Genomic DNA, 24,217 nt, shown 5'->3' with positions numbered 1-24,217 from the left:
AACTTAAAGGAAATCTGAGTAATTAACTGCTTACTTGATAAAATATGAGTTTATGCTCATTATGGCATATTTTAGTGTACTCCGGAAGTCATTAGATCTATTAAAATTCATCATATTATATTTTGATAAGTTGAACGTTATATAGATGTAAACTATATACAGAACAAGCTGCAAACGGAGAATGTTTGCTTAGAGAAACTTTTCGGTTTTATAAAATACAATACTAACAAAATCTGGTTCGTAGAAGTGATATCTCAAAACGAGTATAAATTCTCATTTGATATACTTTTATATATTTTGTCTAAGTCAATTACTCTCGCATGGATATCTGGGAAGGATACTCTCTCTCTCTCTCTCTCTCTCTCTCTCTCTCTGCCTAAATTTCACTTGAAAAATAATCGCAATCATTGGAATAAACTGCCTTATTTAAAATAATTTATTTAAAGTAAAAGTCTGTAGTTGCTAGTTTTGTAATGATTGCTTGTTAGCTTTTTGATGTAAAATGGAGAAGAAGAAGAAAAGCAAAGAGAAAATGTCGTTTGACATTGTTTTTATCAGGTAAACAAAAACAATATATATTAAAAAAGGAATTGCTGAAGCTCCTTTATTTTCAGAAGCTTCAGATACTATCCGTGACATATACCTCAGACTCTGCTTTAACATGACAGTATACTAGTATTACAAGTACTGATTACTATGGAATTGCATACAATTACAATATCTTGCGGGAACTTTGGTGTTACGGAATTTCCCAAAACCTGAGTACAATATAATTCACGATTTCTGCACTCTGTTATTTCGCATGATCTACAACATAAGTGGCCAACAGCAGGCCCGCGGCCCGATGTTGGCCACTTGCGGCCCGTACCATGATTTTGTGCTGCCCGTGGCAAGATAAAAACTATATTAAATTATATGTATTATCAGTTTAGTTAATTTCGACCGCAGATTTTCTGATTGATATACTAATTATATTCATTATTTCTAATGACGGAAACAATTTAATTCTCAACATGGAATCAAAATTGCATTAAAAAGATTACTCAATTTATAAAATCCACTGCTTCTCTGTGCGAGTTGTAGTAGTGGGAGTGGCAGATTTCTATGCGCTCCAGAGTAATGTATCATTGAAAGTCACTTGCTCTGCTCTGGTTACAGTGATCAGTTTCAGAGACTCAGTTTCAAGTATTTTATATTGTCCCAGTAGCAAAATGATTTAACAAATATAATAATTCAATACATATAACTATTGCCTTGAAAAAATGCAGAGTTTATTTTTATTTAAGTTCTGTCTAAAAGTGTGCGGCCCGTGACGCTACCACTCATCATATATTGCCCTCGTATAGAATGAAGTTGGCCACGCCTGATCTACAAGATCAAAACCATTACATCTCGCCTCTGAACTTGATTGGTGGGATAGTGCATAGTCAGCTTTGTTGGAATTCTCTAAACATGACTTGCTGTTCCATACGATTTTTTTTTTTCCCTCAAGAGTCTGAAGTATGATGGGAAATCCCTCAAACGATGTTTAGCATTTGTTGATGTCAAGTATGTTTAAAATGCTTCTCTATCATGAAAACCTGTCAGTATGTGCGTATACAGTCATTTGACTGTATATCAGGGCTGCCACTCACATTTTTCGAAATTCCCCAGATTAGACCTCAAAAATTCCCAGGTAGTAGTAACTAAGGCTCGGATTTTTAGGTCGTAAAAAAGTGCAAAATATACGTCCAAGTATACACTAAAAACATTTAAAACATCCGAAATATGCTCTTAAATATGCAAAAAACTCAAACTATGCACTTAAATATGCCTTTATTAATTTATAATTCTGCTTCGTTTAATTAAAACATTACACATAAATTAAAAACATAATATAAAATACAAAAAATTATATTTAAATAGTTACCTACTAACTGACCAGAAAAAGGACTTAAAAATTTGCTCATTTTTTTTATTAATTCTCTCTTTCTCTTTTCATGTAACAAAGTATACTTTCATTTAAAAAAATGTATAAGTTTATATTATAATTGTATAATTTAATAATTAGACTTAATTCATTTCACCTTTTACCTCTTTAAATTTTACAATTTCTCCTCTTTTTTTTTTATTAATTCTCTCTTTCCCTGTAACAAAATATACTTTCATTTAAAAAAAAATAAATAAGTTTATATTATGCGAAGAATACATGCTTAACTTATTTTAATTGACATTTCCGCCCTCTTCTTCTTCTTCGCCAATATCTTCTGGTAATTGATCTCATTCCCTTTGCAGCTTTGCGGTATTAAGTCGATTTTTATATTTATTATGAACTATGTGACTTTCCAACTACTTGATTAATGTTTTCGGTGGCTCCCAAGAAATACGCGTTGCATTTTGTCTCGCTAAGCACTGCTTTGCTAGGATTCTGACTCTCACAGAATCCATTAAAAACAGTTTCTATTTTTAATGAATTAGCTAATTTTGTTTTTATACAATTCACTTGTGAGAAAATTCGCTACACGCATGCAGATGAATGCGGTAGAATAGTAAGATTTGTCATAAAATATGACAGTAAACCATATTTATTATTATTCATGCCATCTTTTATGTCAGTCAATGAATGCCAATATCTTTAGGAATTGGTAGATCTGATGCTACGAGACGATAACTTCTCCACTCATCATCTATTTGATTTAACCTAATATCACCAATAAGTGAGGGGAATTGAGCAACAAGAGGAATAATGGTAGTTGGTGACTGGCTAAGGTCATTAACAACTTTTGGGTCCAAAATTCGTAATTTTGCAACAATGCTGTCTTCTTCGAAGACAAATCTTTTCTTTATTTGCGAACTAAGTTCCACAAGAACCGTTAAACAATCATTTTTAAATCTCAACAAAATAGAAAGGGTTTCTAATTAAGTGAGCCATTGCTCTACCACCTTACTACTCTTAATGAAACAACTAAGTAAATTCTGTTGATACATTTAGGAATAGTTGGTGTAACCTGAAATGCTCTGATTGAAAATCTATATTAAGTGTATTTACTTTTTTCAAGAATATACTGAAGGAAAAAAAGCATTAGTCTGGTTCCGAGGTCAGTAAGTGTATCATAATTTTTTTTGGCATTGTCAACTTTATCTGTCCTTGATTCATTTTGAAAGTATAGAACTAATGCATCATACTGTTCTAAAATAGTTGATACCACTTTTTCCCTCGACAGCCACCTGGTTTGAGCAAGTTTGGGAATTTTATGTGTAGCTATATCAGCAGCTTCTTGAATGAGTACACAATCTCTTTGCTGCTTAGCACTGTGGGAGAAGTAGGAGGTTAAATCCTTTAGAAAAGCTTCTAAGTCTGAGGGTAAAACACTGACTGCATGACTAGCGCATAGAGCAAATGAATGACAAACGCAACCCATCACAAAAACAGATGGGACGTCATCTTTCAACAGTTTCTGAAATCCAATGTTAACGCCTATCATGGAGGAACAGTTATCACTACCAAACCCAATGATATTGCTAAGGGGAATGCCATGATCCAGCAGAAGAGTTTTGACAGCACTGTAAAGACTTTTAGCACTTCCGTTCTCTACACATACTATGTCTAGTAATGCATCAGCTACATCTTTTTTATCTGTATCAAAATACCGTACAACAACAGCCAAGATTTGAGTGACGGAGATATCTGTACTCTCATCTATTATAATTGAAAAATTTGATTCTTGCATATTTCAGTAAGTTAAGGCTTTTCATGGAATGATATTCCATCCTGAATAACATAAGAAAGTTTAGATTAAGGGGATATTATATCGCCGAAATGAAGCCTATTGGCTCTTTATATTTAAGTAAGAAAGTTTAGTTTTCTTCATTGCCAACTTTCCAGCAATTTGGCTATCCTGAAATGCGCGTTTACACATGGTTACAAAATGATCAACATGAGAAAATGGGACGTTATGCCCAGAAAAGAAGCTAGCAATTATTAACTCACTCCTAGCTAATTGTTTATCCTCTGTTGACGCTTTCTTATTAAGAAATTGAGTAATAACAGCTGTCGACTAAGCAGACTGATAATTACTTTTATGTTTGGCTGAATCTTTATGCTTTATTAGCGCAGATTTGTTTGCGTTTTTAAATGTAATATTACAACACTTACAGTAACTGGTATCTTTGCTGTTCACATCTTGCTGCAGCCAATTTTTTAATTCAGGATATTTTAACCAATCTTCTTTAAATGCTTGAGAATACCACTTCTGTTTTTTTCTTTGATGACTCCATATGGTTGGATTGGAAGTACCATAAATATGAAAATAAGTAAAAATATTGATAATTTAAACAATTTGTCAAACACTGTACAAGCACAAGGATCTCTATGATAACACTGCAAGAGGTTGCGCTATATTTATGTAACGATGTAAAACCTGTGTGATAAGAAAGGGAAAACGAAACCAAAACAGAGCAAAAACGGTTTATTTATCAGATTTATCAAAAAAAAAAAAATTCGTGAATATAATAGTAAAATATGACAAAAATAATAAAATTCAAACTTTTGTTCAAATTTCCCAAGATTTTTGGAGTTTTTTATTAAAAATCCATTAAAGATCCAGTATTAAATATCCTAGGTAGCGGCTAAATTCCCTAGATCTTGGGAAAAATCCCAAGGAGTGGCAGCCCTGCTGTATACTCACTAATGGATAATTCTGTTGATATCTGAAAGCGTCTTGGGTCTCGCTTTGTGCATGGACATCTTAGGGAATGGTATGCTACCAGCTTCAGATGTTACTGATTATCAGTTTTCTAGACATGTGGAATCATTTCTATTTTATAACAACTTCAATCTTCGGATTTTCTTTGCATCATCGCTTATTGCTGATTTTGGAAGGCTCAAATCTCTTTTAAATTCTAGAAGTTTGTTATTGCGACTCATATTAGTCTGGATAAGAAATATCTGGGCAAGCGTACGCAGAATCAACAGCAGGAAGTATTATTTGTGAATGAGAGATTGGTAAAATCTAACTCTACCTACAGGTTATCCTTAGGAATGTGGCAATTAAAAGAGAGAGAGAGAGAGAGAGAGAGAGAAAATAGCTGTTTCTTATCTCCTTGCTGTCATTATCCAGCAGTGTTGCCGACAAACGATGTATCTTGATGATTTCCCGATATCCTTAGTTTTTTCCTCTGAATGTAAGAGAAGGCAATGTCTTTAGTTTCGTTGGCATTCATGAGGTCAGGATTACATTATTATAGCAATCAAATAAATATTTTTTTTCTCTGTCTATTAAATCAACCAACTTCGTCATCCCCATTGTTAATAAAACCATTATTTTTATTTCTGAAACTTATTCTGTGATTTGCGTATCTCACACGCACGCACACACGCACACACAGAGAGAGAGAGAGAGAGAGAGTTGACTTCTATTTCCTTAAAGATGAGTTATTTCTTCAATACGAGTTTCCAGTGGTAATCTAAGCCATACGAAAATCAGCATTAATGATGTTTTAGGGGAAAATATGGCGTAACGTTTTCTGTAAATGAAAAAGAAAAGAAAGATGATGCTTACTGTATTGCACATTTAGTTTTGAATATACTGCACTTTAGGATCTATGACTGCAACTGTAGTGATATTCTTTGTTTCTTTCCATTTTTTTGAAGCACTAAAAATTCTTCAGGTGAACACGTGTCTTCGGATTTTATTTACACTTTGTGTGTGTGTGTGTGTGTGTGTGTGTGTGTGTGTGTGTGTGTGTGTGTGTGTGTGTGTGTGTGTGTGTGTGTGTGTGTGTGTGTGTGTGTGTGTGTGTGTGTGTGTGTGTGTTTTGAGAGCGAGAGAGGAACATAAAATAGAAATGTCAGGTTGGGTTTGTGCCTGCATGTCATACTGCGGTAATAATTTATTCATACAATAGCAAAGCCAGTTATTTATTTCGGATTGTCATACTACTTCGTAATAACTAATTTTGCTATTATGAGAATAAAGTTTGTCTATCTCCCACACTCGATTCTTTGAAACACATTTCCTTCAAGCTCTGAAGGAAATGCGTTTAGCTTTAGCATGCATCCACTAGAGTGTGTTTATCACTTTTAGTATATGGAACTGAAACCTTTGGAGAAATATTGCATTATGTCTGTAAAGTAAGGGTCATTGGGAATTCATACGTAGTATTCTGCAGACTATGAAATATTTGAATATTCCAGAAATTGCGGATTCACTTTGAGCCCTAATGACAACCTACAGCTTTCTGTGAAGACTTCATCCGTTTCACAAAGCGCACATATATTCCTTCAAAGAAAAAAAAAGTAATTTGCAAGATTGCTATCTTCAAACCGGTGTCTAGTGATGTTATGTTATAAAGCAACCGATATTTCTTTAATACATATGATGACTGCTGTTTATTGAATTGGTGGTGTAAGTAACTGTTCAGAATGTTAGTGTAGTACACAATCATTAGGATTTCAGGCATATTCTCCTGTGCACTATCTATCTACTTACACGTGCTTGTCTTACTATAATACGCCTCTTATAATACACTCGCTTCATCATGACATGAGCAAACTCGCTGTAATCGTAATCAGAACCTTATCCTCAACTCGAAAATAGACAGTAACAGCTCTTCATCATGCTTTGCAAACATTGAGGTCAAAAGTTCCATAGGCTTGTCCATAAACACACACACACACACACACACACACACACACACACACACACACACACACACACACACACACACACACTAAACAACTTGAACGAACATTTCTAGTGAGATGTTACTGAGATTGTTCATAGATGTTATACTCATGTAGATATGTGCAACCCACCCCCCACATTTTTTCTCCTATCGTTCTAAACTCAAGTATATCGTACAGCTGTATAAATGAAAGAATTGAAAAGCATTTATAGTCACTTCTGTAGAAGCTTGAACTTTCGACTTCTGTGTTTGCGGAGACAAAGCATGTATATTTTGGAAGTCATTAGTTTCTATCCTGTTCGTAGGTTTAGTTGGTTGGCCAAGTGCATAGCGTTGCCGCTCACCAGCTAACAAGATGTGAGCTGGAATATCATCGTGACATGGTTGTTCGTGAATATCTTTAGATGCACTGAATCACCCGCAATGAGACTTTACCATTTTATTGGAGGTCTGCAGTGGCTTGAAGAACAGTTTCACTCTGGTCTCAAGAGTAGTATTTTCGGATTATCTGATCATTAGCCCACCGCGGTAACAAATACCTAATGTACTGAGTTATTAAATAAAATACCTAATTTCCTATGTGACACCCTTTCTTCGAAGGGTGTCACATAGGAAATGTCAATTCCTTGAGGTGCACTGTCATCAATGCTTCTCTTTCTATTTAGAGCTCGTTCTCCAATAACACATCACGACTTGAAATAGCAGTTATCAGTCACTCCTCTCCCACTCAAAAACTCCTTCTTTCATCCTTCTTTTTTTTTTTTGTTTGTTTGTTTTGCTTGAAGCTGTACTATTCATTGCAGTTTTATACCTATTTTGTAAATAGGTGTCATTAACTCAGTAAAGTCCGACAAACGGACTTTACTGAGGCTAGTGTATTATGTTTGCTATTGTCGGGTCGGTTTGCCTGATTTCGGGGTGAAAAACCCGAGATTTCGTGAGGGACAGACCCTACCACCTGCATTATGAAAAGGTCAGTCTAACTCACCTTCTGTTGAAAAGCACTTATAAAAGTTATTCGCGTCCTGGACCGGTTTCGAACCTAGGTATTTCCAACGAAAGGGAGAGTATCGCGTTACCCACTAAGCTGTGTGGCCTCCTAGTGTTAGCAATAGCAGGTCGCGTACAAGCACTAGGACCGAAATAAATAAAAACTATTTGGTATTTGTGGGAATTATTATATTTTGTCTCTTTGTTATCATGTTTTAGAGTTAGTTTCAGTGTGTAGGCCGTAAAGGTTATTTGTCAACTTATCTTTATGCATGTTAGTCTTAATAAGATGTAAATGAAATTTCTAGAACCGGATATTTCACACAGCAAGATTAGTGACTCAATTAGTTTAAAATGAATTAATTCGACTAAGAACTTTGTTACTAAATTCGTGTTTTTGAATGGATAAATATTCAGTGTAGAAAACTGCATTCAGTATTAATAGCATTTGTGTTTAAAATGATTAAATTAGTTTTTTTTCTTTTTTGTGAGAAATTATTTCCAGCTTTCTTTCTCTCAATGACACTTTAAAATCCCATTCAAGTTTCAAGTTCGGGATTTTAAAGGGTTTAAATTGAAGTTTTGTGTTACTAGCTAGAACTTACTAACTAGAAACTCAACGTATGTTTAACCTATTCGAGTTATTCTTCTTTGACTTGGAAAACTTAAGAATAGAAAAAATCGGATTTATCTTGATTTCATTTTCATTTTTGCTTCAGTAGTTTTTCTTCCTTTATGATTAGGGAGTACAGGAACATTAATATACATTTATGATTTATCTACAACTAATGCTGACTTAATTCTTGTCTATCATTACAAACAAAGCAGTTGAGCCTGTGCGGCCAGTGCATTTATTATCCTGCCGATGTATCTGTTTTGCGGAGTGAAAAAAACAGTTTCCTGGAGGAGACTATAATTTACCTTCGGTATAAAAATTATACTAGTCTTTTTGGCGCGTCCGTTTAATACTTACACTTCCTGTTTATCTGCATTATTTAAATAATGAGCATATTCGTTAATGAAGTATTTGAAACACATAAAGTAGAACATTTAATTGATTTAATTAATTTAAATTGATTCTTCGACACCCAGACACACATTTCAATATTCGAGTGAATTGTATATATATATACGGGAATTCAATATACAGTGTGTGTGTGAGATGGCATATCATAAGGCGTTTTGTTTTAAAAGATAGCTAATGGTCGATTGAGGCTTCTTTTTCTTCCGCTGCCTTCTACCTTTTTCTTCAACGCCCCCCCCCCCCTCTCTCTCTCCTCTGGCTGTCTGCTGATTCTCATCATTCTTTTTATACTCTTTATACTTAATTCCATTATGTACTGTGCTCTGATTCTCATATAATCTGGCGTGTTGATCTGGAATCTACCGAACAACATATAATGGTAGCTTTGCTTATCAAGCTCTGAATGCCTTTTTAAGTCATTCACTTTCGCGCCCTGCTTATTGGCGTTCCATAACGTAGCTATCAGTCTAAATGAATCTGTTCAGTTGACAGAGGTTAATCTTCGCCTTCAATAAAGACCATTCCGCTCCACATGAAAGCCAGTTTTTTTCTGTTTTTTTTTTTTTTTTTTTAACCTCCGGTAGTTCTGTCAACACCCTCCCCTCCCTCTTCGTTCCCTACTCTCCTAACTAAGGTGTTCGCTTGTCAGTTTAAATGGCCATGATTGTCGAATACCAGCTCCCGTCGTCAATGTAATGCAGATAGGATTACGTGCAAGTGCGCTCATTTCATCGGCTAGAAAGACTGGTCGTCCAGTTAAGAACGCTGAACTTTGTTCGGCTGATTAACGCTCCATATTAAGCACGCTTGGTTTAGTCCTCCCCATGTTTAGTGTCCCCACCTTCAAATAAATTGTATCGAGATCACGAGAGAAGGAAGGAGAAAGAAAAATGCCGCACCAACGACCTGTTGCTGTCAATCAACCGGTTAGTAGGAGAGACAAATGTCGCTTACCTGCATAAATTTAAGGTGGTAAAAAGGAATATCCATGTTTATATAGTTGTAGCATTTTAGAATAATAGTAAACCTGATCGGAGATTTTTTTCATTAATTAGATAAGCTTAATAATATTTCTCAAACAGCATGAGAAACTGCTGTTGATTACTGTACGTTGGTGCAATCCAGGAAACACTTGACTTCTGAAGCACAAATTATGATGAAACGAGACGTCAAACATTACGAAACACTGAATTGAGTATATTATCACAAAGCGGAAATTATGCTTGCAGAAAACAGCTAAAATAATTATATTGCAGCTCAAGTACTTAATGTGCACTTGTTTATAAGGTACCTTTCCGCTATATGCGCGTTTTGGTAGCAGTGATGGTGGTGTTGTAAATGATGGTTACTGGAGAAATGCTGTAGCTTAACTGCTTTGGTGCTAAAATGGAATTAGCCGTGGTGTAGAAGTTGTCCACAAAATTGAGCTGTACATATGATTAACTCGTGCCCTTTAAAGCACTTGGTGATATTACGGATTATTAACATGCTAAAATTAATGATTAATGTATTTAAAAATTAGGAGATAAGAAAACACGAAAGTATATAGATGGCCTTATAAATTATTAATGACTTCTTTTTCTTCATTAAGTTATCATTAGTTCGGAATGGTGCAAAACTGTTAGTCATTTGCATTTTACAACTGAGACAGCTAAGTTTCTTAGTTGTAAATGCAAATGAAGTGTAATATTATTAAAATGTAAAAGTTTATTATTATGTGAAATGTAATAACTAGATCAAAAATGCAACTATGAATACAGAAATGTTCCACAGTTTTTTCCTTTACGTTTCATATAAATATGTATTTGCTTATTTATCAAATAAATAAAATAAAATAAAGATTCTTACAGTGATGTCTGTACATAGCCCGATCCAGTGAAGGAAGAATCAAGGAATTTTACCTTAACTGCATCCTAATATTATAAATAATAATAAAGTATTCATAATTAAGTATTGAAGGCGATGCATTTTATTATGTCTTAAGATTTCATTTTTGCTATTAAATTTGAGTTTTGATAGTAAATGATGTTGCAACTTCTCGCGTTCTGTCCTGAATATCACTGATTTCGAATGTTGAATACAAGAGGGAGGGGGGGGGTCTGGAAAGTTCTGATAAACACCTAGAACAAAAATTAATTAATTTTGTCTTTTTATATAGCCTAAAAGAAAAAAAATATTGCAATTTGAAGAGACATGGGGGTTAAAGGGTTTTAAGATATGTTCTATCTTGTGGTTATATCAGTTGCTTTAATATATTTTTTTTTCTAGGTATTTATCAGAACTTCCCTTTCGTTTGTTTCCATGGAAATAGGTTTACGCGAGCATTTTTTTTTTTAATATGAATTAATAAATAGTTTACCACCATAAATATGTTATTATAAGTGAGTTTTGTTAGTTTTCTTTGTTGCTAATCGCATTTCTTACCAAATTCGAACGGGTTTTGGAATGTTAATTCTATCATCATACTTAAGCGTTTAAAATCTGTGCATATATTCAAGCATGCTAATTAAATTATGATTTCAAGTGTGATTACTTGATTCGTTCAGTTTTATATTTATTTTACTGAAACCAAAGAATAGTTTCAGTTTTGCGTTCTGGACTTCTCAAGACAAAGAGATCGAAATTGAGTTGTTTTGGAAAATAGTACATATATTTCTCATTAATAATTTCCTTTATCTTCTAAGTAGTAGAAGATAAAGAAACTGCGTATAAACAAAGATATTTGCTAATATCATAGTATTAATGTTGCTTCCCACCATAGGAAACCGTTCTGTTTTTTTTTTTTTTTTAGATTTATTTAGATTATACTAATAGCCAGAGTTGAATTTAAATGAGTGGGGGATATCTCAAATATCGAAATTTTATTTGATTGTTTGCAGCGATTCAGAATACATTTAATATTCTGATACGAATTACATCTTAGAAGCGGAATTCAACTAAATAGGTGAAATTCTTTATCACTTAAGTCACAAGCATCCGCAAGTTGTGCGATTATGTTTTAACTTTTAAACATCGGAACGTTCTTCGCGGGTGTTCTTAAAGATGTGCAGGGAAACAAATGACATTCTATCAGAATTAAATAGTAGACCCAGAATTAAGACTGGTTATTTCAAAATCTTTAAAATTCAAAATTATACCACCATGACATCTACTGAGATCTTAAGAATATAGAGAAGTAGATCATTCGATGAAATTAGTGAATAAAATATAACGATTAAGGGGATATTAAATCCCACATTGTTTCAAAACCGAATAAGAAACTCAAAGATCGGAATCAAAGAGTTTCATGCCGAATACGGTAAACTATAAAATAAAAGTATCGGCGGATACTAGCGTAAGCCAAAGCACGTAGTACAAACTAGGGCAACTCGTATCCGCCGCTACTTTTATAGTTTACTATGTTCGGCATGAAACTCTTTGATTCCGATCTTTGAGTTTCTTATTCGGTTTTGAAACAATGTGGGATTTAATATCCCCTTAATTTAAATAATGTTACATCGCCGAAATGAAGCCTATTGGCTCTTTATATTTAAGTAAAATATAACGATTTTCCCATGTATTAAAGTGAGCTCTGATAACTCTGTTTCGTGTAGCTTAATTATTTTGTGAATATTTCAAGAAAGCATACTTTCTTGGGAAGAATTCAATTTACACTGCTTTGTGGATCGTAATCATAGTAATAACATTCTGGGATGTGATGTAGTAGTTAATAACTGTGATTGAAAGCAAGATACGATAATTAGACCAGCAGAAAAGTAACGAATGTGTGCAAATTGTTCAGGCTTAAGAAAATTCTCCGAAAAGAATTCTTTGGAATAAATCGTTCTTCAAACCGGAATTTTTCCAAAGAATCGCATATCGTATCCCCTTTCTTTGAAAGAAACATTACTGCATGGGACATCACCGAAAAGCAGCAGTAAATGAACTGATAAAATACATTTCATACATAATGCAGTTGATGTAGTTTATTGTGATGTATACCTTGCATACACACGGATATAAGACCTCGTAAAAGTCACGCCTAGAAGTGTTATCTAACATCACACCTGTTTATATTTAGAATCAGGTGTTAGAATTGCTGCCTTCAATGTGGAATAGCTTTTTAAACCGATGAATACTTATCTAAACCTGTCTCTTGATGTAACAAGGTTGATTGGAGAGCACTCAGATCCATAGATGTTGTTCAGAAAATATGCAATAACTTATTCAGCTGAAGGAACCGCCCCATCCATATTAGATTAATGCTTCTCTTATTCCAGTTACTTATGGACTACTTTATAAGAAAATATGTAAAACATATCATTGCGACTCAAAAGACACACATAGGTAAGGCAAACAGAAATTAATTTTAAGGTTGATTCATGCTAAATTGGCAACTTCCAGAAAATAAGAGTCTTCTGCTTCTGGAATTGTTTCAATTTCTCATCCTCAAAAAGTTTTGTTAATTCACCTTCTTAAAAATTTGCTTCTTCGACAACTAACTGTGGTATCAGACAATCTGCTTCAGCACAAAAGGTGTCAATCTGAAATATTATGCGATTATCTTTTTTCTGCTACAAATTTTTGTTGATGTTGCATACCTTCTTATATGATTCTGTAGATCCTTTTGTTTTGATTCTGTTTTGTTTTCTTTGTATGTAGTGTGAGGATAAGTGTGTCGATTTTTCTTTGACCATTTGTCCAAGAAATAGCTGAAGTTGTTTATACGCAAATACACATTGCACAGGACAGTAGCTTTCATTTCCCTTGCCTTTAATTATCCAAAATGCAACAAACGTGGGCCTGGCTTTCCACTATTGCGGACCTGGCCAACTAGGCCCGTAATAGTGGAAAGCATGTTCCACTTTGTAATTGTTTTCTAATTTTAAATTTAACAGTCAGCTAGTTAAATTTATTCTTCTCTAAACAATAACTTTTGGGCTTGGGAATGTGCTTATTTATTTTTTATGTAGTATTAGTAGTAGTATTTCAGTTTTACCATTTGATTGTGAGCCTAGATCGAATATTTTCTTTAGTGCGGTTTCTTTTCTAGATGCGCATGATTCCCATTGTTAATAATTTTCGTAAAACTTCCACAACAAGCAAGCAAGGTTAAAACCCTTTAGTCAAAGACAGTATTCATTACTGAAATTAGCATAACGCGCAAGTTATGACTGATTACATAGTAAATATTTTATTTTCATTTCGTGGTTTTGAATAATTAAAGTGAGGTTCATAAAGAACCGGCCTACCAGACCGGAACTCGGGCGCTCCGGGGGGGGGGGAAGAATCCCCCAATATATATATAAAAATAAAGATTATGCAACCATTTCATAACATACTATGAAAATCATAATAATAAAGAAAAGGTGCTATTTGCTAATCTTGTTAGGTGATTTATACTCTGCTGATTCACAAAACTGAGTATAGTGTTGCACAGATATGTGCCATCCATTGCATGGCTCTATATATCCCATAGTTATTTTATGTGGGCAATAAATGTAAATAAATTAAAATTACTGTAAACAAGAATGTATTTTTATTTATTTTAAATAAATAACCGCGCATCAATCTTCAATGAGCCGCCGTCTGCCCCCCACCCCTCCCCTGCATGCCTCTTTTATCGCAGCTTATTGGTTCGAAAATGTTAATTTTGAGTAGCGAGATAAAATAAAAAGAAAAAAAAAGCTTATGTTTAAAAATTATACTAGGTGAACTATAAAATGCTGCGACTCGTTTTATTGAGCAGCTTATTATGTATAATGAATGAGAGGAATCTTTATTTTGACTTTTTTCCGGTTGAAGGTGAACTAGCCTATCCCATACGGAGATAGAAGAAGCTTTTTCTCTCAGCAAATTCGGGTTTTTTATTCCGCATACCAGGCAAATTGGACAGAAAATTAACGCAGTGAATACTGTGGGCAGTAGATTGCGTAATGCAGACGCCGAATTTTGTAGTGCATAGGGAATAGTTTGTATAATGACCGTGGCTGTCGGTGTAGAGAATCCTCCCGCGATGAGTTCTTAGAGGTAATAAAGATTGCAGCATTGCCTGCCAAGACATATTTATTGGATTTGCATCAGAAATAGTGCGAATTAATTGGATTATTGTACTGCTAACCATAGCGAAAACTTTGCCTTAGACAGATCACTGAAAAGTATAACGAGTTTAGACTTCCTATGGTAATGTGTTTCATAGACTACCCCAAAGCTTTTGACTGCTTTCGGCATATGAAATTGTGGGAAGTAATGAGATTAATGGGTTTTCCTCAACACATTATCAGGTCGATTGCTAACTTGTACAGTGAGTATGACTGTAAGCCACAGTAATAACAGGTGTTGGATTAACTGATTGGCTTCAGATCGGCAAGGATTCTTTCTCCTCACTTGTTTAGTATCTACGCTGAGGACATCATGCGTGAAGTATCAGATGAGCTTAACACAGGAATTAGGATAGGTTCAGTAATGTGAGGTACGCTGATGATACAGTACTCCTTTGTAATGACAAAGGAGAACTAGGACGAATCCTTAAAGTTAATATGATCAGTAAGAACAGAGGACTTCAACTCATTCCTAGCAAGACAAAGGAAATACAGACGGAAGCTCCTGAGAAACAAGTGTAACTTAATGGAAAAAGAATTAAGGAAGTCAACAAGTTAGAACTGGGATCCGTTGTTAATGTGAAGAATTGCTATTCCAAAGACATCAGAAATTAGGAATGACTAAAACAACAGTCAGAGACTTGTCTTGAAGGATCGGTCTAGCACCACAGGAACAAATTTGAGGATTCTGGATGCACTTGTTTATCCAACAGCAACTTATGCATGTGAGACCTGGAAGCTAAAGAAGTCTGATAGGAAAATGATAACTGCTTTTGAAATGTGGTGTTGTTACAGAAGGCTGTTGAAGATATCATACATTGAAAGGCGGTCAAATGGATGGGTGCTAGAAAAGATCGGCAGAACTTTAAGTCTCCATAAAGATACTGAAAGAAAAGGCTGAAATACTTTGGACACATTGAAAGGATAGAAGAAGCACTTCTCAAAACAGTAATAGAAGGTCAAATCCTTGTCAAAAGAGAAAGGGGTAGACCTTCATTGAGATGGATGGATAGTGTCTGGAATAACTGATCTTCAGATAGCTGACGTCTCCAGAAAGGCATACGACAGGACCACTTGGCGAGGACTATGTTGAACATTACCAAGGAAAGGAGTGACCTTATGGCATCTGGCGATGCCTGTTGAGCTGAGGGATGAAGAGAGTCGAGTGATTTTCAATAAAAAAATAAATAAATAAAGACAGAGAATAAGTCTCTCATATACAGTATTTTTATGTCAATCTCACTCACTTAAGTTTGAAATAATATAGCACAGTTTAGTGCCTTGCACAAGCTATGAGTTAATAATCCAGAAACCTATTCCAGAGATTAAATATTTAATCTCTGGAATAGGTCATCCATTTATTTAAGCTTTTTATCAAAAAACAGTTTATTTCAGCCTTTGATTTTGGAGGGGGGGGAAATGGTAATTTCCATTGTTTTTCAATCCTTATCGATGACGCAATTGCGTGCCACAAAACTTCGCCTTGTAAGTAAATTCAGGCTTAGCCGGCCAAAATTAAAGCACTAGGGGATCTTAAGAATACTGTAAAGAAGTATGCAACTCTTTCAGTAGGCTGAATAACTGTTGCAGTAAGCGGAGAGATAGAAACTGGAATCCAATAATTTATGAAACTCGAAGTCGAGGATTCATTTACTACAAACTTTGGCAGAATTTCTTTTCTGGACGATTATTGCGTGATTCAGCGTTTCTTTCGTCATAGGGTAAGGGTAGAAAATTAATGTTATAAAATATGCTTGTTCCCAAATAGTCGAAGTTCATCAACCATTTGGTAACACGAATATAAAAGACATTCATTTTAGTACTGAAACATTCTGTAATTTCTCTTGTTCTGCGACAAATGGTGAGATTTGTATTTGCGTTCTGAAACTAGGGTAGTGTGCGTCGAAGTCATAAAATGTCTGTTTGCTTATCATATAGTTCTAGTAACGAGATGCAAGCACAAAAAATGGAAAGTATTTGGAATTCTCTCGATTTAAGGTAAAACACAACTAATTCGTTAAATGCATAAAACTTTTCTTAAAAAAGAGAAATTAATACACTGATTTCATGGTCTTCATTCATAGTTGGAATTCCAGCCAACTGCACACACTGAAATTTGGGTGTTATCCTCACCGCCCCCCCTTCCTTTGCTGAAGAAGCCACCTCGAGTATGATTTCTTATTATCAACCAGTTTATGACACTGTTTTAAGAAAATCTGAAATTGCTCCTCACCTCTTTGTATTATATTGAATTTAAAGTTTTAATTAATTAAGCAACACCTCTTTTAGAATTTATTCTTCTATTTTTTTAATATGCTTAATCACAATATTTTGAATATTAGTGCACTTGCCACTACCAATATACTTCCCTCCTGAAAAAGACTGTTTTTCAAACATTAAAACGGACTTAACTAATTTTCATATCAGTACCAGTCACTAGTTTTGTCGGTTTTGAAAATAATGTGGGATAGATTTTCAACATTTGTAGAACCGCTGCGAGTTGTCTACATTCATCTCACGAGAACTCTGAAATCTTTGGAAGAATCATGTAACATTGCGGGTCAATCGTTCCAAATCCTTGTTGATTCATTGTCTGATGGAATTCATCTCTAAATTACGATCTGTAATCATGATAAACGGCAGTCAATCTGACATCTCAAACATTTGTAAAAGGCAGTGTTTGTAATCATCTGTACACTGCATGACTAAGGATTGTGTAATCCAGGAACCTCTACTCCGCAGACCAAACACGGTATATTTTACAAGCTTCAGATTTCCGATAAGTGCGGTAGTTGTACCTGGAGATAATGATAATCTCTGACCAGGTGGTTTTCTTTTGTTTGTTCAGCTTTTATGTTTACATCATACCTTTCATAATATATTTCTATAGAAGTAAATAACGAAGATTTTTAGGAAATTTTGTAGATCCCACCATGGAATGAGCAAGCACATGATGCGATCTTGCCTTTCGCATACCCTCCCTTTAAGGGCGTATGTGACGGACGTATCCACTTTCTTTTTATATGACTTCTTCCCTTAAGTGAGGAAGAGACTCAGCACAGTTTGACTGAAGAAAAAAGAGACTGTTTTTCATACAAACGACAGCCCCACGCTGCATGTATATTCTTCCTTTTTCGTTTGCACTATTACCGTCCGTCACAGACTATTTCGAGACGATCTTTGTTTGCCTTGGTTTCTTCACTGGCAGCAGCTTGCGACAGAAATAAAATAAACCCGTCCGGACGGACAGTGTCTGAGTACAGAAAGGTAAACATATCCTCGAAACTTCCTGCATTTTTCGATTGTTTGTGTTTACTTTAACTGTTAAAGCGTTCTTAAATATTTCGTGTAAATATCGTTTCGGAGCTGCTGGAATTTCGTTTTGTTGTATCTCAGTTGGCACTAGGGTAATGAACCTCTTCCTTAGAGTTGGTTACATTGGAGATAAAAGGAAAAAATACAGAAAGAAATTGATATTTAAAAATAAAAATTAAGGAAGGCGTTGAGTGCCTAGAGTTATAATTGCTCACGATGTTATTCACAAGATACAGTTAGAGGTATGAAAAAAAAAATCCTTTAAATACTGTTTTCATTCGCGTGTATACTATTATTGGTGTGTAAATATTTGTTTGGTATTTTGTCTTAGAGTACAACACACACAAGTTTGTTATTATTCGAGTAAAGGATTGGTTTAAGACGCTAAGCGATGTACTTCAGTGAATTCATTATGTACTTTTAAGTACAGTGCTTCAATTATATCAGCCTGATCGATCTCTCCCTTGTTAAATTTCTCTCTCTCTTAGAGACTGGTTTAGGTTGGTTGAAATAACATCTGAACTACTAATACACAGTATTATGCCTCTTAATTATTAACATATATGATTAACATATTTGCAATGTCCTAGAGACTCTGAAACGGAGGCACTTTGCTCAGTGACACCAACATATCTAAGGACAATTCTGAATGAATGAACTAAGATTCGTGTTTGTTTTATCTCCTTCTGGATTTATTATTATATCAGGTCTCCCTTCATCTATGGTGGCAAGAGCGCCATCGATTACCTGCAATATCTTTGAAATCACCTGATTATCAGTAGATTATTTATAGCACTTTGTTCGAACACATGTTTGAGGAAGTCGATGTTCGTTTCGAAAATATTTAAATTCTTATCTACAGAGCCATCCATCACTCGTTATTAGATATTTAAATAATAACTGTGATTTTGAGATAAGAACTTTTTTTCGAGGCCCTTAACTATTCAAGTATTAGAATAACGCGTAATCCATTAACATTTTTAAGAACGAGTAATCTTGCGAACTCTTAGCAATAACCCTCTCCCCTTCAGATTATTAACGCGTATTCAAGATACATTAGCAACGATATGATAGTGTAGTATTTATATAGCAGAAGCATTCAGAATATCTTAGAGACTGTAATGGATAATTAGAATAATTCGGAAGTAATAAGCTTAGCTACAAACCAGTTTTTCCCCCTTACTCAGATGTTCATAGCTACAATTCATTGAGAAACAACAGACTCTTTCATTCGTACCTTTTTTTTTTTTAAAATGCCCGAAACTATCAAGAAAGACATTGTAGAATTGCGAATAACCCCACATTTACTCACAAGACGCATATCGTTGTTTCATGGGATTAGCTTATATAATGAAGTCATCACAATCAGGCAACGAGAATTACGAATCAGTTCACCCATAGCAGTGGTTCTTAACCTTTTCGAAGTCACGGAACACTTTTGATTATAAGAAAATTTTGGGAAACACCAAAAAGCATTACGGTCATAAAACTAACAATAAAAATATGCATGGACTCGCCTTTTTATAAAAATGGAACTTATTTTAATGCGATACTTGATCTCGTCGGCTTTTGCAGATTTCAGCTCTAATATGTGATATAGCTACCCCATCTTTTTGTCTATATTAGTAAGTCTTTCACGCTTTTTTGTTTTTATATTGGTTAATATCGAGAAACCAAGCTCGCACAAATACGATGTTGAAAACTGTAACAATATGTTAGTGCCCTTGTGGAGAGAGCTGGGTTTTCGGCTTAGACAAAAATCCAAAATTCCTCAAGAGTTATTTCAGAGAATTTCATTTTTAGAGTACGATCCGTTGACAAGGTAACTAATAGTTCTTCTTGTAACAAAAATTCACAATTCGATGTATTAAACTGTGCCAAATGGATTTCGTATCCAGTCATAATTGTGTGTATTTATGGAAGGAAAGTAACTTGAAATATTTTCTCCCAATATTGTTAATTGTTCTGTTATAACGGAAATAATTCCCTCGAGATTCCTTTTTTTTTTTTTTTGTTATGGAGCAAAGGAAACATATCTACTGTATTTTTTTCTGATATGCGATTTTTCCAAAGAGACATTTTTTTCTGAAAAGCTGACAGTTTGTCAGTGGTTGTCAAAATATTTTCATTTTCCCCTTGGATACTTGTATTAACGCTATTTAAGTAATTAAAAATATCGACTAAACGTTATAACGGAAATAATTCCCTCGAGATTCCTTTTTTTTTTTTTTTTTTTTTTTGTTATGCCATTTTAGCACACCAAATATCACTTGGAAGACATTTTACAAAAGCATTTGTACCTTAATAAAGGAAAAAAAAGGCCAATAATTCATTCTTAACTTCTAAAATTCGGAATAGCACTTTACCTCTGGATAAACATCTTATTTCGGTGTGCAAAAGCAAAGTACTTGGCTTACATAGATATGCAAAGTTTTTTTAAAAAAAGGCCTGCTTTTAAAGGTATTGACTTGATGTAATTTACCATATTTAGAACTTGGTCTAGTACAGGTTTTAATATGGCTGGTAATGTTTTTGAAAGATGTCATGTGACATCATTCACCGGCAGAACACTTGTAACAAGTTCGCGGAGCACAAGTGTTCCATGGAACACCGGTTCAGAACCACTGACCTAGAGTATCCCTAAAATCAAGTAATTTAGCAGTAAGTTGAGAAAAAATATAATTGTGTAAAATTGGTATTTATTCTCTTTTATAATTATACTTAAATTCTTCATACAGCTTAACCACGAGTCGAAAATAATCATTAACCCACTTTATTTTAGTATTTTGCATTTCGAATACGTTGCGTGATTCGAGTCATATTCCTCCCTATTGATTTAGCTTGCACTTGATGGTGAAACTGACATACTAAGTCACTCACAGTAACAATACAAAACCCTAGCCATTCTCCTGCTTATTCTTGAAGCGGTATTTTATGCCATACCTGCTGTTATTTGAATTCTGTACGATTAAGTAGTTCTTCAAAATGTTGGAGATCCTCGACTGACGTGCACTCTTCTCTGAGGATATGTTGTGATTGATGACTTAAGCGAGTAGCTGTACGCAATTTTGTAAATTAACAGGAACACACATTTAAAAAAAATTAAATATATTTTAACATTGTATAGTATCTTCTTCCACTCGTTTTCCCACCTCCTAATCTTAACAACCTTTGTAATATGTTGCGGCATTGATAAAATTATTATGTTATTTTTTAGGTTTGTCATGCTTTCATCTTGGAACCTTGCTTGTTACTGCACAAATTAGTCTCTATAACTCATTTAGAAGGACATCATTTGGTTGGAAAAGATCAAGATTCAGTTCATGCCTCCGAATGAGTAACATTTCTTTGAAATAAAAGAGCATTCGTTATTTTGAGTTGCCTAGCATGTGAACGAGGAGGGGGGGAGTGAGAATGAAGACCTGAAGATTGCGCTTTGACTAGTGTCTCCTACTGTTAGCCAGGAACGTATAATACCCGGCCAGTGAACCGTACAGATTAACGTTGATTTGTATTATTCAGTCTTTTTTTTTTTTTTTTTTTTTTCTCTTGCAGATATCACACACGTTTACTATGTGGAAAATTACCACTTCATTCTTAGCAATTAATGCCAGCCATTTTCTTCATAAATGTCCTGACATTTGGAACCATCTTAAAGAGAACAGTTCTTTTTTTTTAATTATAGATCAAGCTTCCTTAATTGGGAATAAAACTTCCATTTGCTTTTTTTAGGTATTTTCTCCAAGTATAGGATTTTAAAAATAAAGCTCGTTAGGCTTTATGTATTGCAGGAAACAAAAAAATTGTTTTCATTTTTCTACATGAAGCACATGTTGTATGTGTGAATGCTGCTTTGCTTCTCATATAAATTCTTTGTCATGAACGTACCTTTCTTACAGATGAAACAGATAATGGAATTAGATAAATATAATTCATAATATTTGCGAAGTTCTCACACATTCACACAGGGATAGCCTTAAAGTTCAGCATCTTTTATTATATATTCTGCTGAAAGAGTTTCATGTACCTGCTATTGAAATTGAAAAGGTGGAGTGAGACCCTCAGGCGCGTCTCACCTGAAATTGAAAAGGTGTTTAACTTAAGTCCTTGTTCGCGGCCTGCAAGAGATAAATATGCTTATTTGGTGTGTACACGCTCGGAATGTTAAAATATTAGGAATGATGAATAAAAACGGAATCCACTTTGAATAATTGTAGTAATTAAGTGCAATAGGTTAAAAGCAGAGTATATATATTTGTTGTGTGACATGCAGAAAAGGTGTGTGCCTGTATGTATGGAGGGGACCGAGGCTCCGTAATATCTTGTGTTGGGGTAGGGAAGAGAATTGCAAGTTTTAAAGGTTTTAAAGTTATGATGATAACCGACTTATATGTTCCTAGGTTCTAGAGGCAGACAAAAAAGGCAGCGATACAAATTGTTGTCATCATCTGGAATATACCCCCCCCCCCCCTCGAAGAGAAATGCCACATATGGCAATTTCCTGACTAGTAGTTTCGCAACAGCTTCCTTACTGGTCATATTAGTTTTGTCACAGTTACTATTTAATTTGGCCAGGCGTGCATAATATTGCAATATATAATCTAAATCTGGAAAGAAGAGTGGGAAAAGGCAGGATGTTGTGGATCCACCGAATATCTGTCTACTTTTTATTCTTTTGTGGGAGAACAGTCCCACTACAAACTGACCGTGATTATAACCATCTAGAAAACGGTGTGGCATTTTGGTTGAGAGGCAACTATGCTGGTTAAATTCTACGACTTCAAAATGTTGATGTATCTTTCTGTAATGTGCAGGCAGCAGTAGAGGTATGTTTTGCTTTTTGAACTAGAGGTAGTCATAAGGGAATTTCTGACGACCTTGCGCTGCAGTAATGCTCTCAGGAATGTCTCTATAGAACCATCGCGCAGGTCCTGATCCTTAACGTAGAAAGATATAGGTTTGAATCTTCTAAGACGCGTGGGACCTTTTTGAATTCTTTTCAGGACAGTGATTTGGATGGGCTTGTATGGCGGTATCATGGTTTTTTGACCCCACAAAACAGGGAGCTAGCTGAAGAGCAAACGCAGTTAGCAGGCCTAATACACTGGCTTTATAGCTTAAGTTGCTTCGGCCGTTATGCTAACTAACCTAACTGAACCCAAATAGGGAGGGAGCCTCCATAGCTCATTCGGCATCGACTACGCCCTTTGGTTGAGTTAGGTCTTATGTGTACATTTTACTGTATATCAGTTTGAGTAATAATATAATTAAAAAAAAAAAAAGTGCTGCTAATTTGCAGTATTCTATGCACACGTTACTGCTTAGGCTGCAGCCATGCAAGAGTGTGATAGTCTTTGATATTTGTAAATGTAGCTTGCTTATAAAGCTGTTATCCTGTGCGATCGTTTATAATAAAAATAGCATAAGCTAGTAGTCCTTTTGTATTAATCAAGAAATGCGTACTTTTGAATTATCTCTTCGTGTTCCGCTGTCTATTCTCCCACCTGTATATTTATTCTTTAAACGATTAGCATGAACTCTAAAGTGTTTCACAGTATCTCGTATACCGTATAAAACACTCATTTATTTTAAATAATATTCATTAATAAAATGATTTTAAAAAATCAGTTATATGTAACTGTTCCTTAACTGCATTCAACATCATGACTTGCTGGCAAAGAAAGAAAGGTAGAAAAAAAAAGAATAACGATATTTTATATATTTTTTTCAGGTCTGATCAGACTATTCGATTTGGAGCATTATTGATGTTCTACATATCTAATTTCATCTTTGTCTCGTCACGTAAGTATTATAAAATCATTTTTATTAGCAACCTTGATTATCAGTATTTTATACTCTAAAGTAGTGGTTCTCTAAATTCCAGAGCGATAATTCACAAAAAATAGTGATCAGTGAAAATGAAGTTAGTCTATGGGTCACCGTTAGGTGGTCTAAAAAAATCTGAAAGATTGAATCCAAAAAAAAATAAAAAATTAAATGAAGAAAGCAATCTATACTAAGAAAAGTTTTTCAAATTAGTGCTTAAAAAGAAAGAGATGGGGGAAGTTGTAAGAACTGTGGGGTTTCCTTTGCCATGGTGTTATAAATTTAAGACAAACCTGATTGGAATTGTGGATAGTAA

At 34.6% G+C, this 24,217-nt stretch overlaps 1 protein-coding gene across 5 annotated transcripts in view; it reads left to right on the top strand.

Moving 5' to 3' along the window:
- The window catches only part of LOC150101139 (uncharacterized), a 916,744-nt gene that overhangs the window by 199,644 nt on the left and 692,883 nt on the right, over nucleotides 1-24,217 (top strand). For 4 of the 5 annotated variants that reach the window (XM_090401523.1, XM_090401522.1, XM_090401520.1 and 1 more), the window contains one exon: nucleotides 23,807-23,877. In XM_090401523.1, coding sequence (XP_090257649.1) covers nucleotides 23,841-23,877 — 37 coding nt within the window. In that variant the 5' untranslated portion in view covers nucleotides 23,807-23,840. Of the gene's footprint in view, nucleotides 1-18,210; nucleotides 18,318-23,806; nucleotides 23,878-24,217 lie in introns of those variants that run through there. The other variant, XM_090401521.1, reaches the window with a different exon arrangement.

Source organism: Typopeltis vanoorti, chromosome 12 (genome assembly GCF_054136105.1).
Source record: "Typopeltis vanoorti isolate ZY-2024b chromosome 12, IOZ_Tvanoo_1.0, whole genome shotgun sequence".
Classification (NCBI taxonomy): Eukaryota; Metazoa; Arthropoda; class Arachnida; order Uropygi; family Thelyphonidae; genus Typopeltis; species Typopeltis vanoorti.
Note: the sequence above shows the minus strand (reverse complement) of the source record. Positions and strands in the feature narration are given on the sequence as shown.